Source organism: Molossus molossus, unplaced genomic scaffold (assembly GCF_014108415.1).
Source record: "Molossus molossus isolate mMolMol1 unplaced genomic scaffold, mMolMol1.p scaffold_m16_p_9, whole genome shotgun sequence".
Classification (NCBI taxonomy): Eukaryota; Metazoa; Chordata; class Mammalia; order Chiroptera; family Molossidae; genus Molossus; species Molossus molossus.
The window spans coordinates 87824926-87841303 of NW_023425403.1; the positions used below are offsets into that span (position 1 = coordinate 87824926).

General features: G+C 41.8%; 1 protein-coding gene across 1 annotated transcript in view; it reads left to right on the forward strand.

Annotated features, from left to right (window-relative positions):
- The first annotated feature begins 10591 nt into the window (after window positions 1-10591).
- Window positions 10592-16378, forward strand: part of TNFSF11 (TNF superfamily member 11) — a 31630-nt gene continuing 25843 nt past the window's right edge. The window contains exon 1 of the mRNA XM_036250283.1: window positions 10592-10846. Within this exon, the coding sequence (XP_036106176.1) occupies window positions 10619-10846 (228 nt within the window). The 5' untranslated portion in view covers window positions 10592-10618. The remainder of the gene's footprint in view (window positions 10847-16378) is intronic.

Sequence of the window (16378 nt, forward strand, 5' to 3'; positions counted from 1 at the left end):
CAAAAAAGAGTGTTCATGAAAGAAATTGAATTGGGGAGTAGCAGGTACTTCAAATTCAGAACATCCAAGATAAAACTCAATGTTCTTTGCACCAATCATCCTATACTCGATTTTTCTCTCGTGTTCTCTCTCTTTTAGACAGTGCCACTACTCAGTCATCCATCTAGAAACCTGAGTCACCCTTGACAGTTCTCTCTTTCTTACCCCCATCAAAGCTGCCTCTTCCTTCTAAATATCTCTGTGATCAGTTACCCCTTCCATTTTGTCCATTTATGCCTTAATTTATGCATCCATCATTCCAGCTTGGACAATTGCAGCTACCATCTAACTGACCTTCCTAGTTCTCCTTTCTTCCTCTTACATGCCACCATCCTCAATTATTCAAAATAAATTTTCTTTACATAGTCAACTGGTTGTGTTGTTCCCTTGCTTAAACCTTGTCAATGGACACCTGATGTTCACAAGATAAAATCCAACTCTCTCAAGAGTTCAAAAGGCTGTCCAAGATCTGGTCTCGACCTACCAAATCAGGTTACTCTCCCCTCAGAGGCTCCTTGCACTTTAGCTGCAGTTAAATTATGCTCTTTCCCAAATGTACAACACCCTTCTGGGCCACCAACCCTTTGCCCACACTACCAGAAATGCCAACTTCACTGTGTTGACTCCACAGGTTCCTATACATCTGTGAAGATCCAGACTCATTAGTACTTTTGTGAAAACATCCTGGACTCTGTTCCCCCAGCCTCCCTAACCCCACCCCCACCCCCCCAACCAACAGAGTTAATTGAACCTTCTTTGATTACTTGTAACATTTGCTTTGGACTTCTAAGACAGCACTTAAATATCTTAATTTGACTTAAATGTCTCTTACCTATTACATTGCGAGGGAAGGAACTGGTAGAAACTTTTGCAGGCTATTAAAAATGCTTATTTATTGAACAAATGTAAGAGATTCAATGTCTTTGGCATGGGGTTTCAATGCATTTTTATAGAAAGAGAAAATATATAAAGTCAGTGACCAAACAGTTACAGACTGCTTTGTTTAAATTGTCTAGTAAGAGGATATTGGGGTGAGACTTTTGTATCACTAAAATGAGATTATAAAATATTTGTTTACTCTTTATTACAAAGACAGTGTTTGTGAGTAAATATGTGGATATATATAAGATATAATTAAAATACTTGTTTACTGCAAAGATAGCAGATATATATTATATATGTATACATATGTACATATATAAGTGATGCAATAAGAAGGAAGATCAAAGACTTTTAAAAATGAGTTAACATTTAGAAGTAGCGAGATAAATTGACTAACCAGTACAAGTAAGATGACATTTGAAATGTTAAGTTTAAGTGTGAGCTTGATTCACAGTGACTCCATCCTTTAGCATCACCAAAACCTTCTATGTTCTATATTTGGATTCATGGTACCACCATCCACCCAGTCACCCAAGCCAGAGGTTCGGGCATTAACCCTCCCACTGGCCACCTCTTGTGTCCAGTCATTAAATTCTATCTATCTTCTCTCTTAGATATTTAAAAAATATAACCAGTAATATAGTGCCTACTCTCTGCTAGGCACTATTCTAAGCACTTTATCTAAACTAACTTATTTAACCCTACCCATAATCCTATGTTGTGGGCACTCTTATTACCATCCTTATTTTATAAATGAGGGTTCAGAGAGGTTAAGTAAATTGCCCATGGTTGCATAGACAGGAAGTAGTGAAGTTAATTGAACCCAGACAGACTAGCTCTAGTTAGTATGTTTAACTCAGCACTTGATTGCCTCTTCTCAGGCCTCTTGCCCCAATCAGTCAGGATTGGATCTTTCTTCCCTGTCCCAACTAATACTCACCATCCTTCACTTAGATGCCGACACCTTCTTCACACAGGTCTACCTACCTCCAATTAGTCACATTTCAAATCCAACCTCAACTGAGCCCCCAGAGTCAGATATATAAGTTGCCTATCCAATATCACTTTCACACTTAAAATACAACCGTGGCTTCTGATTTTATTTATTTATTAAAAAATTTTTTTCTTTTATTGATTTTACAGAAAGAAGAAATGAGAGGGAGAGAGAGACAGAAACATGGATAAGGGAGAACATCGATTGGCTGCCTCCTGCATGTCCCCCCTGGGGGTCGGGTCCACAACCTGGGCATGTGTCCTGACCAGGAATCGAACCGGCAATCTCTTGGTACATGGTCGATACTCTACCACTGAGACACACTGGCTGGACTTCCTATTTTAAACTTGTTTTGTTTTTGCTATTGCTGGAAATAGTATGCTTGTTCAAGTATACTTGTTGATTTTGATCACAGGATTTCTCTTCTAGTGAAAGTTTAACAGAAAACAATAAAATATTTAACTTGACCAGTTCTGATGGAAGCTCTAACCTTGTGATAGGCCGATGGTTCAAGAAGGGGCTCTAAGGAATCCCTAAATGGAGATTTGAAAGCAGCATGAGAGATCCTTGAGAAAGCCAGGCCACTAGTTCCTGCAGCAGCCAGCCAGCTGAGAAACGACCCTGCAGGTCTAAGCGGGTAACAGACACAGCAGGCTGCTGGGGACGTGGGGCTGAGCACAGCGGGATCCCCAGCAGCTCAAGGGTGTCTCCTTTCGTCTTCGCCTCTTTCCTTTCTCTGGGCCATGGGACTTTCTTCCTTGCATCATGATTCCCAAATCCTAATGTCCCCAGACCTTCTTTCACTGTCTGCCACGTCTAGTTGAAGTGGACCGCACTGTGCAGAGCCTCGCGAAGAGATGCTTCCCTTCGACAGACACTGATTCTCAAAGAGTGGTCCTCAGACCCCGGGGTCTCAGAGACCCGTTCAGGGGATCCTCAAGATTGAAGCTATCAACATAGTAATACTAAGATCATAATTTTATTTTTCACTCTGTAGAAATTTGCACCGATAGGTAAAATGCGGGAAGCATAGCATGGCTGGCGCCAAAGCAAACCCAGCTGATGTGAAAGCAGCATCGGCAGTCTCTGAATTCTCCACTGCTACACCCATCATGGTTTACAAAAAGCCATTTTACTTAAGACTGTCCTTGATGAAGCAGGACAAATTCTTGTTTTTATTACATCTTAACCCTGGATTATACATCTTTTCAATGTTACATGAAGTGCTCCTACATAACTATCTATGATTGTCATGAGGAAAAGCACTCGTGTGATTGTTTGAGTTGCAAGATGAATAAACACCATGCAGACTCTGATTTTCAGACTTGGGTATTTGTCTGGAAAACGAACAAAGTGAGCCTGTCAATTTAAGGGAAACAATTGGCAGCACTGGTTGCCAATGATATAATTCAAGCTTTCAAGGAAAAAAATAGAATTTTTCAAAACTCCTATCTAACACTGTGAACTTAGCTTTCCAATACTAAAGACTTTCCTGATAAAATCAGTGGTGATATTAATGAGTGCATGTTTTTCATGTTGTGTAATAAAAAATGTCAACATTTGGAAGATCTGTGGAACTCAGTGAAAAAATATTTTCTAAATGACCAATGTCTGATGCAAAATTATCTCTGGGTAAGAGAGCCATTCAAAGAAAAAGACAGACCAATGGATATTATTATAACAGAGGAAGAAAACTTCACTGATGGTTTTTGAATCCACAGTGCAACTAATGGTTAAGAAATGACCACTTGTTGTGTTTTGGTGTAATAGAAAAGGAGAACTCCACAATTATCTGGAAAGACTACTAAAGTATTCCTCCTTTCTCTAACCATATGTTTGTGGGAGGCTATATTTTCTTCATACAACTCAAGAAAAAACAATGTATCACATTGGAGTGGGTGCAGAGCAGAGGGGAGAATACAATTGTCTTCTATTAAAGACATTTGCAAAATTAAACAATGCAACTCTTTTCACTAATATTTTTATTTTTATAGTTATTTTTTACAAACTATATTACATCTTACTTCAAATGAGTAAAAAAATGTTCTGTTTGAATTTCTAATATGGTAAGTATTTGATAGATATAACCCACATTTGAAAAGCTTTTGGGAGTCTTTGATTTTTAAGAGAATATAAAGGTCCTGAGACTAAAAAGTTTGAGAATTGCTACCCTGTAGATAATTATGTAAAATCTGAAAAACACTCAAGTCCAAGTTTCCTAAATTCTATAAGCCTGTTATTGGCACTAAAAATACATATATTTTCCCCTCCATATTGTCTGAACATATTATGCCCTTAAGTTTGCTGTATGCTTTCCTAGTTTAATTAGATCATCAATACATTTGGAGAGTGATATTATTTGGGAAACTTTCCTCTCTCACACTTAGCTTTCTGCTCAGCTCAGCCCTGTATTACTGAAATACCAGAAACATTGGTATATTCTTTTCTTTTACTTGTTTATTTTTTTTAAAAATCCATTAAGCACAGTGTTAAGACAATAGTACAAAGATAGCGAGTTCCTGCATGGAGTTTGCAGCCCAGTGGGTGAGACAGAGAAATACATTAAAGATGATCAAAAGAAGTGTCAGAGCTGTGATCACCACACACACACATTCAGTAACGAAGCAGAGAGCCAACCTAGGAGCAGCGGGGTAAGGCTCTTCATGAATGAAGATAAACCAGTGACCAGATGAAAAAGTCAAGGGAGGGCAATCCTGGCAGAATAGGCTGGATGGCCAGAGATACAGAGGTAAGAAATGGGAAGGTACAAGTGGTTTTGTGTTGCTGGGCATAAAGTGTGAGACTTGAGGGGACAAAATGAGGCAACAAAGGAAGCAGGGACCAGAAGGTGACATGAGCCACGATAAGGAGGTTGAGAGTAATCTGATTGACTAGTGGTTTTGAAGGGGGCTCCACGAAGCGTTAGCACAGACTGAAAACTGCAGGTCTGTGGAAATGCTTTATGGCCAAGCATGATGCTTAAAGTAGATGTGAATACATTTCTCCAGTTCACCACCGTCTTCAACATTCTCCACGGTCTTGCCTCTTCCTCTCCTCTTCCTGTTCCTTCAGTCCCCATACGTCCCCTAATTACTATTTTCCTGACACTTAGGCCATCCATGTCGTGCTGTCCATATATATCCTACAGGTGTCTCTCATCTAGTTTTTACAAATCTTGTTTAAACCCTTGATATATGAAGCCTCCCCTCCCCCAAAGATTAAATATTTTTGGACAACAGTAAATACCAAACCTCCTTTCAGGAGATTTACAATATATATTTGTACATTAATTCCATTGGTAAGATCTTCATTAAATATAGAACAACTAATGTTGCTTAACGCAGTATTTTCCAAGTTGATCTGGCCATGGGATTGCCCCTTTTATAAAGTGAATGTCAACTAACATCTCAAACAGCCCTTGTCCCAGGGTGGTCTGGGAATGTATGACCAGAGATATAGAGGTAAGAAATGGGAAGGTACAAGTGGTTTTGTGTTGCTGGGGCATAAAGTGTGAGACTTGAGGGGACATAATGAGGCCACAAAGGAAGCAGGACCAGAACGTGAGACCCTTGCAGGGGTTCTGTGCAGTCAAAGCATTTCTTAACACTAAGGAGTTATTTCCCCTTTTCACTCTCATTCTGTCAAGAGTGCACAGTGGAATGTTCTGGAGGCTGCATGATGTCCAATATTATAACATTAAATACAGAAGTGGATATGAGAATCTATTAAGCCAAATATTAAAGAGATTGTAAAAACATGTAAAACAATGTCACTTTTCTCCCTACTTAAAAAAAAAACCACACACACACACAAAAAACAAAAAACAAAAACACCAAAAAATTGTACTATGTTAACATGTTAAAAGGTTAAAAAATAATTTCTCAGTTGGGATTTCTAATATGCCAAATATTTACAAATACAACTCACATACACAGAAGCTTTTTGGGGTCCTCATTAACTTTTAAGACTGTAAATGAGTTTGAGACCAAAGAGATTGAACACTGCTGACCTAGCAGAATTACTACTAGTGAACTATTATTTATTTATTTTATTTTTTATCCTCACCCGAGGACATTTTTCCATTTTTTGTTCAGATAGAGTGGGAGGTAGAGAGAGGAAGAGAGAGAGAGAGAAACATCGATGTGAAGGGACACATCGAGTGGCTGCTACCCTCACGACCAACCAGGGCCGGGGACAAACTGCAACCGAGGTACATACCCTTAGCGGGAACCGAACCCGGGTCTCTCTGGCCGACGCTCCAACCGCTGAGCCAAACCGGCCAGGGCTGAACTATTATTTTTGCCTGCCAGCAGAACAGCATTAACTTCTTACCTTTTTTATATCTGCACTTTAATTTCCTTGGGGAATGATCTCTCCCCTCCTCTCAGCCCCCGAGGTTCAGGTTGGGTTAACTCAATCCTCTGTCTCAATCCTCCTGCCATACCTGAATCTAGACCTAACCCTACATTTCCAAATACATGAACCAACAAATATCGTCACTTGACTCCAAAGGAATCTCATCTTAATACACCAGGGCACCAGGAAATACAATTTGAGAAATGTTAATCTAATTATGTGTTGTTTGTAGCTGAGTAGTGATTAAAAACTTCACTCTTTCATTGTGTTCTTGGTCTTGTCTTATTATCTCTTTAAAATAATTTTTTTCATTTATATTGATTTTAGAGAGAGAGGGAGAGGGAGAAAGATAGAAACATCGATGAGAGAGAACATCGATTGGCCACCTCCTGCATGCTCCCCACAGGGGATCGGGCCCACAGCCTGGGCATGTGCCCTGACCCAAAATCTAACCAGTGACCTCCTGGTGCATGGGTTGATGCTCAACCACTGAGTCACACTGGCCGGGCTTTAATACATATACTAGTTTACTAGGGTCATGATTTAATTATTTTGATTTTGGTAACAAATTAACTGATAAGTTGATATATTATTATAATGATATATATATTAATGAATTCACAGTAAGACATACAAGTCCAACAGGGAACATATATATTAAACCAATGATTACAATAGCACAACCATCCTCTGTTTAAGATAGCCCCCTGGTCACTTTCTCCTTGGGTGGCTATTACTTAGGTGTTAGTTTTAATCATTATCTTTGCCCAAGAAGCCTTTTCTGACTTTCCAGAGTAGGGTAGGCCCCCATTATTTTCAAAATGTTTTCATTATTCTTGCACTTTGCCTTCAAAACAGTTATCATGATTTTAGCTCATTCTTTGTTACATGATTTGTTCAATATAATTTTCTTCCCACTGTAGTGTAAACCCTATGTTCTAGGGTCCAGCTTAGAGCTTGGTATATTGTGGGTTCCCACTAATGTATCGGTAGAGTGAGTGAATGAGTCCCTGAGTGTCATGAGAGGAGAAGTGAAGGGTGCTATTAAAACAGGGAGCCAGCCCGGGCTGAGGGAACAGGGAAGGGCTGAGAGGAGGGGTGGTAGGGAAGTCACCCAGAGTGGGGGATGGGAGAGAGGTGGACAACAGCTCAGCAGAGTCTTTGAAGCTGATGTAGAAAAGAGTCTTGAGCCAGATTGTGAAGGGCCATTTGAGGTATTTATCTCAAATTTAGACTTTATACTTAGAAGTCACTGAAAGATTGGAAATAGAGAAATGATAGACCTTTTTGCTTTAATAGGAAATCTTGATCAGTGTGTACAAAACGGTTCAGGGGCAAACAAGGCTGGAGGCAGTGGGCCGGTTGGGTGATGTGATTAATTCAGGTGCGAAAAGGTGTGGCTTTGACTGGGGTAGTGGCAGAGGCTCTGTGGGTCCCTTCGGTCCTTTTTTATTCCACATGTATTTACTGTGCACCTACTATGTACCACACAACAGTCCATGAAATGGGTATATAGTGGTGAGTAATACAGATAAAGTCCTTGAAGACATGGGGTTTATATATTAACTGGGGAGTGGAATGCTGACAAATGAGTATATAAATAAATAGACAGAAAGAAAGGTTCATTACCTTTGAAGGAGCAACAGGTAGACTGAAAGTGCAGTTTCCAAGGAGCCTGTGGGTGTCAGAATGCAGGGGGGCGGCAACTTTGGGGTAATAAAGGCATGCAACTACTCAGCAGTAGGAACGTCACATGAGGGACTGTAGCAATGTAACATATGGTCCCATACATGAAGTTTCTGGACCAAACATACCTGAACATGATTCAGAGATCTGAGGAGCCTTCTTGCAGTCTGAGTATCAAGATGTGAAGGAATAAAAACTGTGGATAAAACACTGAGGAAAAATGGAAGGGGCTGCAGTAAAGTCATTGTGGGTTAGTTAAAACACATTTTATTTATTTTATTTTATCCTCACCCAAGGACATTTTTTGCATTTATCTTCAGATAGGGCAGGAAGGAGAGAGGGAGGAAGAGAGAGAGAGAAACATTGATGTGAGAGAGACACATCGAGTGACTGCCACCCACATGACCCCAACCTGGGCCGGGGACAAACTGCAACCAAGGTGTGTGCCCTTAGCGAGAACCGAACCCAGGACTCTCCGGTTCGCAGGCCAACGCTCCAATCTCTAAGCCAAACTGGCCAAGGCTATAACATATTTTCAAAATCTATATTCCTGCCTGGCCAGTGTGGCTTGGTGGTTGAGCACTGACCCATGAACCAAGAGGTCACCGGTTCAATTCCCAGTCAGGGCCCAGGCCCAGGATGTGGGCCAAATCCCCAGTGGAGGGCATGCAGGAGGCGGCCAATTGATGTTCTCTTTCTATCGCTCTCTCCCTCTCCCTTTCTACCTCTCTAAAATCAGTAAAGAAAAAACATTTAAAAAAAAATTTTGTTCTTGATAAATGTTTAGATAAAATTTGAAATGTAGAATTGTTTACCTAAAGGAGAACAAGGAGGAGAGGAAAACAACCCCTACTTCCTAAAGTTAACAGGAGGTAGGAAGAAGACCAGGATTGCAAGGAGCAGAAGATTAATGTGAATTGTTTCTATATTAGAGTTTGAAAAATTTCCCCTCTCTTTCCCTATGAAACTGATATACACACACAATAAATGCTAAAAACACTTTTGAATTTGAACAAATCATTCCATTGGTACGAGTGCTTTTTTTATCCAACCTGGCTGATCTTCCTTCGTGTGTGCCGAGTTCTAAGTGTTCAGCTGAGGTCGCAGATGTGTCATTTGTGACAAATTTTGCCTATAGAAGTGCCCGTTAGAGAACTATGCAGAAAGAGGACACAACATTAAGAAGCATTAATGAAAAGTGGAAACATCTGAAGTTTTTATAGGTGTTTAAATTGGCCAGAACCTCCTTTACGTCCTGCTGAAGATGTATCAGAATTTGTGAGCAATGGTCATATTTTCATTTTCTCACCAAGGGGCACAATTCTGAATAGAGGCTTTAAAAAAACAGGGAAAGTTTTCTTTAGCGATGACAGTAACATTTAACTACACCACCAGCTTTGTGTAACATCCCATTTTCCTGATTGACAGTTGGATGAGCACCCCTGGGGTTGCTTACATTGGGTGTAGACCGCTCTTACCTTTAAAGTACTGAAGGAAAATAACTGCCAAGCAGTAGGGTAGCATATGGCGAACTCTGTAAGAACGTAATACATGATTTTATATAAGAAGCTACTGGGTCTTATCCCTCTCTCTGTACTCTTGCTTTTAAAAGTCAGAGTTGGTGCCTATAGGCTCTCTGCTGCCACATTCAAAACCTGCCTCACCCTGGCCAGTTTGGCTCAGTGATTAGAGCGTCAACCTGCAGTCCAGAGAGACCTGGGTTTGGTTCCCGCTAAGGGCAAGAACCTCGGTTGCATTTTGTCCCCAGCCCTGGTTGGGTCCTGCGGGAGGCAGCCACTTGATGTGTCTCTTTCACGTCGATGTTTCTCTCTCTCTCTCTCTTCCTCTCTCTAATGGAAAAAAGTCCTCAGGTGAGGATTAAAAAACAACAACAACAACAAAAACCTGCCTCGCTCAAAGCCACTTAAAGGGTGCAGAAACGGGGATTTGGGAAGAAGGATTCTGGTTTTCTAAGTCTGCCAAAATACTAATTCAGAACCTATGTTTGGAACCATGAGAGAGACTGCATTCTCAGGATCCCTGAGGATGGTCCTTGCTGATTTATGTTTTGGGGTGGGGTGGGAGGGGCGGGGAGGAAAAAGATAGGAAGGGCCTTCAGAGATCTCCAAGTCCAACTGTCAAAATCTTGTAGGAGACACTGAGGTTCAGGAATGCAAAGTGCCTGAGGAATATCTGATGTCACCTTTATCCTTAACCAAGACATGGCATCTGCATCTCCCCTGGCCCATCGCTTGGACCTCCAAAATGGCAGAGGATGGACAAGAGGTGTCTGTAACCACTGTGACAACCCACAGACTCCTCCTCGGAGGGCCCGACGGGGGAGGAGACCTTTCAGCCAGGGACTAAGAAAGAAGGGAGGCGAAAGGAAGGAAGGGGAGCCAGAGGTGGGAGTGGAAGAGGCAGCCTCGCCCAGGGCTGATTGGCTCCCGAGGCCAGCCCTCTCGAAGCGGTTTATAAGAGTTGGGGCGGCCGGGCGGCCCGCCCGCTCGCCCGCGCGCCCAGGAGCAGCGCCCGGCTCTGAGCGCTCCACGTCGAGGCCCGCCTGGCCCCGCGCCGGCCCCCGGCCTTGGAGTGGGCGAGCGCCGACTGGCAGGGAAGACGCGGGAAGAGGCGAGCGCCCGAGAGAGTGGGCGGAGCGCCATGCGCCGCGCCAGCCGCGACTACACCAAGTACCTGCGCGGCTCCGAGGAGATGGGCAGCGGCGGCTCCGGCGCCCCGCACGAGGGCCCCCTGCACGCCCCGCCGCCGCCCGCGCCGCCCGCCCCGCACCAGCCCGCCGCCTCCCGGTTCATGTTCGTGGCCCTGCTGGGGCTGGGGCTGGGCCAGGTCGTCTGCAGCGTCGCCCTGTTCCTCTACTTCCGAGCGCAGGTGAGTGCTCGCTCCCCAGGGGCGCGCGCGCCGGGCGCACCCACCTTGTTCCTGCCTCCCGCACTGGTGGGAAACGGAGTCCGGCCGTCCGGCGAGGCTCACCAGAGCTGCAGATTTTAGGAGAAGCAATGACTCCAAAGACGGAGCGTCCGCTCGGGGACAGCCTGGCGCAGAGCCGCTGGTGCCCGCGCACGCACCGGGTCTCCAGACGCGCGGAGGCTGAGCCCGCCGGGCCTGGCGCATTTGAATTTCCCCCGGCGAGACGGCATTGGCCGCTCACCTCCTCTGGAAACGATTACACACGTTCCCCCCTTCCATGTCTCACTGGGAGCTGAGAAATAACTTCTGTCCGATTAGGAAAAAATATGAGCGCCTTCTCTTAAGCATCGAGCCTTTCTCTCCCTTTCCGCCTAGCAGAGTTTGGATTTGGTTGCTTTGAAGGTGTGCTCGCGGCCGCGGTGCCAGTGCTTCCGCAGGCGCTGGAGCCCCGGGTGGTGATGTCCTAGTTGTCACAAGGGCCGAGTGACTGTGCGACCAGAGAAACCTGGTCGCGCGACCGGGGCTCTGCTTGCGCGGGGTAAAAGAGGGAAGGACCCACGTGCCTTCCAACTAAGGTGAGCAGAGTTAGGAAGCAAGGTACACGTAACGGTGGTGAAGTTCTCCCCCTTGACGTAGCTTCACTACAATCTAGCAAATCACCAACCTTTTACAAGATGAGGGAGACGGCTTGGAACTGCAGAGAGAAAGAAAGGAAGGGGTAAATTTGTAATATTATGCTTTCTGGTGGTTTATGCTCTTGTGTTTTCTTGGAAATTGCAGTGCAGTTGGTTGGATTCATTCAAGTATTCTTGTCTGGTGCTGTGAACTCTTTCTCAGAGGAAGTGGAGGGCTGACTATGCATTTTAATTTTTTTTTTTTTTTATGGGAAAAGAGAGTTGGGTTTGGACTTCATTGGTTTTCAGATTCAAAGGTGATTACTAAACCCAACTGGATGTATCAAAACATGGCAATGCTTGGGTCCATTGATTTTTGACACGTGCCAGAGTCTTGAATTCCATGACTTGGTATCCTAGGCTTTTTGTTAAGTTTTCATTGTACACTAGTTTGTGTTTTATAGAACTGGCTTGATTATAACCTAAAACAAAGGTAAAAATACTATGAGCAATGCTTTAGAAAACATGTACTTGTGTAGTAAAAAACAATCTATTCAGAGAATTTTTTTCTGAAAACACAACTTTGAGTGGTTTATTTGCAACACAAATCTATATGAAAGTGCTGAAATGTTTTTCTTTCTTGGGAGTATGCTGAGGTCAAGAATGAGTGATTTATCCACTTTCCTATCCAGCATGTTATCCCCCCACCCCTATTTAATGCTTGTGCATTGAGTGCCTGCATTGCACACAGCACTATTAAGTGCTATGGAATATGAGTGAATCATCATTTATTCAGCCCTGTCTGGTGTGGCTCAGTTGGCTGGCTGGGCACCAGCCAGTGACTGAAAGGTTGCGGGTCCTATCAGATAGGGCACTTGTCCAGGTTGTGGGCTTGATCCCTGGTAGAAGGCATGCAGGAGGCAGCAGATCACATCAGTGTTTGTCTCTTTCCTTCTGTCTTTCTCTCTTTCTAAAAATCAATTAAAAATCTTTTAAAAAAGGATTCATTTATTCAACATACAATGCCTATTGACTGTGTGCATGGCATGATGCCAGGTAAGGGAGAAGTCTGCAACAAAATACTTAAAATTCTTAGTCAAACAAAAGAGCAGCATTCAGAAAAGGGCCAGAAGATGAACTAGTTCTCTACCTTTTATCTTTTCTAACATGTTTGGTGTAGGACATCTTTGTAGCCGTGATGGTGAAGCGGGTGTTCAGCATTGAAGGAGCAGTAGGGAATCAATGAGTTCTGGGGACCATGCGAAGTTTAGGTTGGCGGGAACCATGCAAACTGGTGTGGCCACATAGGAAAGAATGACATGCTGTGTTCTTATTACAGTTGTTCAGCCTCTTGGTAGGAATTCTCAATATTAATGGTCGGGCATTATGATAGGTGATTCTGATGATCACCTATCATAACTTACAGTTTTGATGTCACATGGATAATAGTGACACCCTTTTCCAAAGTAAACATGTAAGTTAGCCTACCTAGAAAATTTTCATTTGGAGCATGTAATGTCATGACATTTCTGGGTACAATTTTCTTAAATGGCATGAAAATTGGTTTTTTCTAAGACTTATGCAAAATATATATTCCATTACTCTGAACCCAATTTTGTACTGCATTTTTAAAAGGTCATCTTCTTCAGTAAAGAAGTAGTCTTAGGAGCAATGTGTTCATAAGAATACACCACTAGGTCTGGTTGCATTTTATTGAGAATGATATCTAAGTTTGATAACTACAGGACATCTAATAATTTAGGAATACATTTTGAAGTAGTTACAAATTAATGCTATGATGTCTAGAGTCTGTTTCAGAATAATGGTGCAGTGGGTAGGGGAAGGGAAGTGGTTATTTAGAGATGAAGCAAGATTGGCCATGCCTTGGCAATTGTTGAAGCTCATGCTGGGGATGTGAGAGTTCACTCTACAGTTTTTTCCACTTTTGTATATGCTGGAGGCCTTCTTTCAAAGTTCTAGTTAAGAGAATAGACTCAATTTGACCTGCCACTGATTTAACACTTTCACTTATATTAGCTGTTTTCAATTAGAACTTGGTACCAAATAACAGATAGTTTTTTGACTACCACTAAAGTTGTGAGTCATCAACTACTTGGGGTATGTGAATACATTTGAATGAGAATGAAATCATCTAGTATCAGTTAACACTGCAGTTTACAGGACAGAGAGAGAGAGAGAGAGAGAGAGAGAGAGAGAAGGCAATTTTATTGTTTTTGTTTAGGGAAGGTGGAGAGGGCATACAAAACCCTAACAAAAAACAAAACAACAGAAAAACAGTTTAATTTAATTTTAAATGTATTTAGAAGAATGCCAAAAGTAGTATAAAAATTTATAGTGACTTAAAAATGTTTTTTCCTTCTCAACTCATATTTGAATAGTTAGAGGTGAATCAGCTCCTTCATGTTTGCAGATCACCAGTGCTTAGATTGGAAAAAGAAAAAGGGCACTACATCCAGTGTAGATTGGCTTCCCCCCACCAACTTGCCAAAAAAAAAAAAAATAGCATGCGGCTTGTGCCATGTACTTACCACATAGTATTCATATTTTGGTTTACAGAAAAAAGAAAAAAAGAAACAAAAACCTTCCAAAAAGTTGCTTGTAAAATGTATGTGCACTTTTTAAACATTCCTACAACCATATTCAAAGTTGAGATAAGATTTTCAGAAAACTCAGTTTCTGTTGCCCTTTTAACTGCTTCCCCCAAACCCTCAATAAGCACACCAACCTCTTTGGCTGTTTGCTACCCGAACAGGAGAGCAGTCACCACTGCAAATCTGATGTAGAGGTAACAGGAGAGCAGTCACCACTGCAAATCTGATGTAGAGGTGTGCAGGCTGCTTGTTTGTCAAAACAGATAACGAAATAGCACAAATGTCAAGCATCCTGCCTCATTTAACCCTATAAGTGATTAAATTTCAGGGAAGTTGTTTTTGAAATGATCGAGTTCAATGAACTACATCATCTGAAAAATGCATTTAAAAAGTCCATTTTAAATCAAATATTCAAGATTTATTTAATCCTTTCAGACATTTGTAGGTACAGTGAACTTATTCATAACTAAGTTTACTGTGATTTAAAAAATTCATTTCTGTGTTTCTCTGTCGAGTTTAAGCTCCATGAAGGTGAGGACTGTCTGTTTTGCTCACTGTCTTATTCACAGCATCTAGCCCAGTATCTGACAGGTTTAATTTACTGAAAAAGCTGTTCAAATGATTTGCAACACTACAAATATATCTATTTCTAATTTATTATATGTGAATTATCTAATTATTGACTAAAATAGACTAAAAAGTATCATTTTTTAGTCATTCAAATCCTCTATCCAGACTGCTTTGTTAAGAGCTGGGTGGGGTAGGAGATACATTCTGAAACAGTGGTACTCAGTGAAACATTTGTGGAAATTCAGCTGGCCCCACCCATAGGGATGTTGATAAGACTGGAGGGAGGAATGTGGGCATGGACATTTTTATGAGAGAGGGGACAAAAATCTTTGCATTATATTTCTTTGCATCAAACCATTAACCATTATTAAGTGCTACAGTATTTTGGTACTAATTACTGTTATTTGTGAAAATATTTTAAAATTGGTGTCCAAAGAAGTTACTTTAATAGCAGATAATTTTTTTTTGACATTTAAAAACATTACTTGTCACCCGGCTGGTGTGGCTCAGTGGATTGAGCATCATCCTATGGACTAAAAGGTCCTGGTTCGATTCCCAATCAGGGCACATGCCTGGGTTTCAGGCTCCATCTCCAGTAGGGGATGTGGGGATGTGCAGGAAGCAGTTGATTGATGTTTTTCTCTCACATCGATGATCTCTCTCTCTCTCTCTCTCTCCCCCCCTTCATTTCTCTCTAAAAATCAATACAAAACGTATTTTAAAAAAGTAAAAGCATTACTTGTCAAACTTTAATGTGCATCAGAATCACTTGGGATTTAGGTAGAACGCAGACTTCTAGCAGTGAACAGATGGGGCTGGGGGTGGGGGCTATGATTCAGCATTCCTCACAAGCTCCCCCTGAGCTCGAGATGCTGCAGGTGTTTGGGCCACACTGTCAGTAGTGAGAGTGTTCTGGACTGCTCTTCTGTTAGATGCTGCTGCTTCTGTTAGATGCTGCTTCGCTTGTTGGCAGGACTTGAGCTGACCCAAAATTAGGCTTACCAGCCATTCCTCACTGACATCATAGTATTCCTTTAGCTCAGCAGTTTTCTGGTGGTGTCTGCTGAGGACCTTGCAGGATTCTTTTTTCCTGAGGTCTGAACTCAGTGACCCTTCCTATCAGTTGTCAGGCTTCCCTGGTTTTGTGGGAAACTTACTGGCATAAGTGAGCTTTTTATTTAAAAACAAAACAAAACACAACACGTGGTTGAAAGCTCTCCTACTACACAAAATCACATATTCTTATTTGTACTAATTATTTTAAAATATGAAAGTAAATATGGGTTGCAAATAATTTTGCTTTATGAGTGCTAGCTTCCCCATGATTGTAGATAATCTTCATATTTTGCAAGACTGGACTAATACAGTTCACATCAGTGGATGCGCACTTGCTGAAAGACCATCAGCTCATCTTGAGAATTTCAGATGCGGATAGGGTACTTTCCAGTTTGTCTGATGATTTTTCAATACATTTGAACATCTTTTTGATTGCTTTTAAAAAGACAGTTAAACCTGGGCACAGAGCCTTAGTATATCAGCCGAGCTTTGGTTACTGTAAACTTATGTAACTTTTCCTTTTTGTTGTCTTGTCTGTACCTACTAAAAAGTAAATGCACATGAAGTACCTTGAATTTTTGAAATAAAAGGACAACAAATTACAAATTAAACTATTATTATTAAAACAATTGATAGCTAAT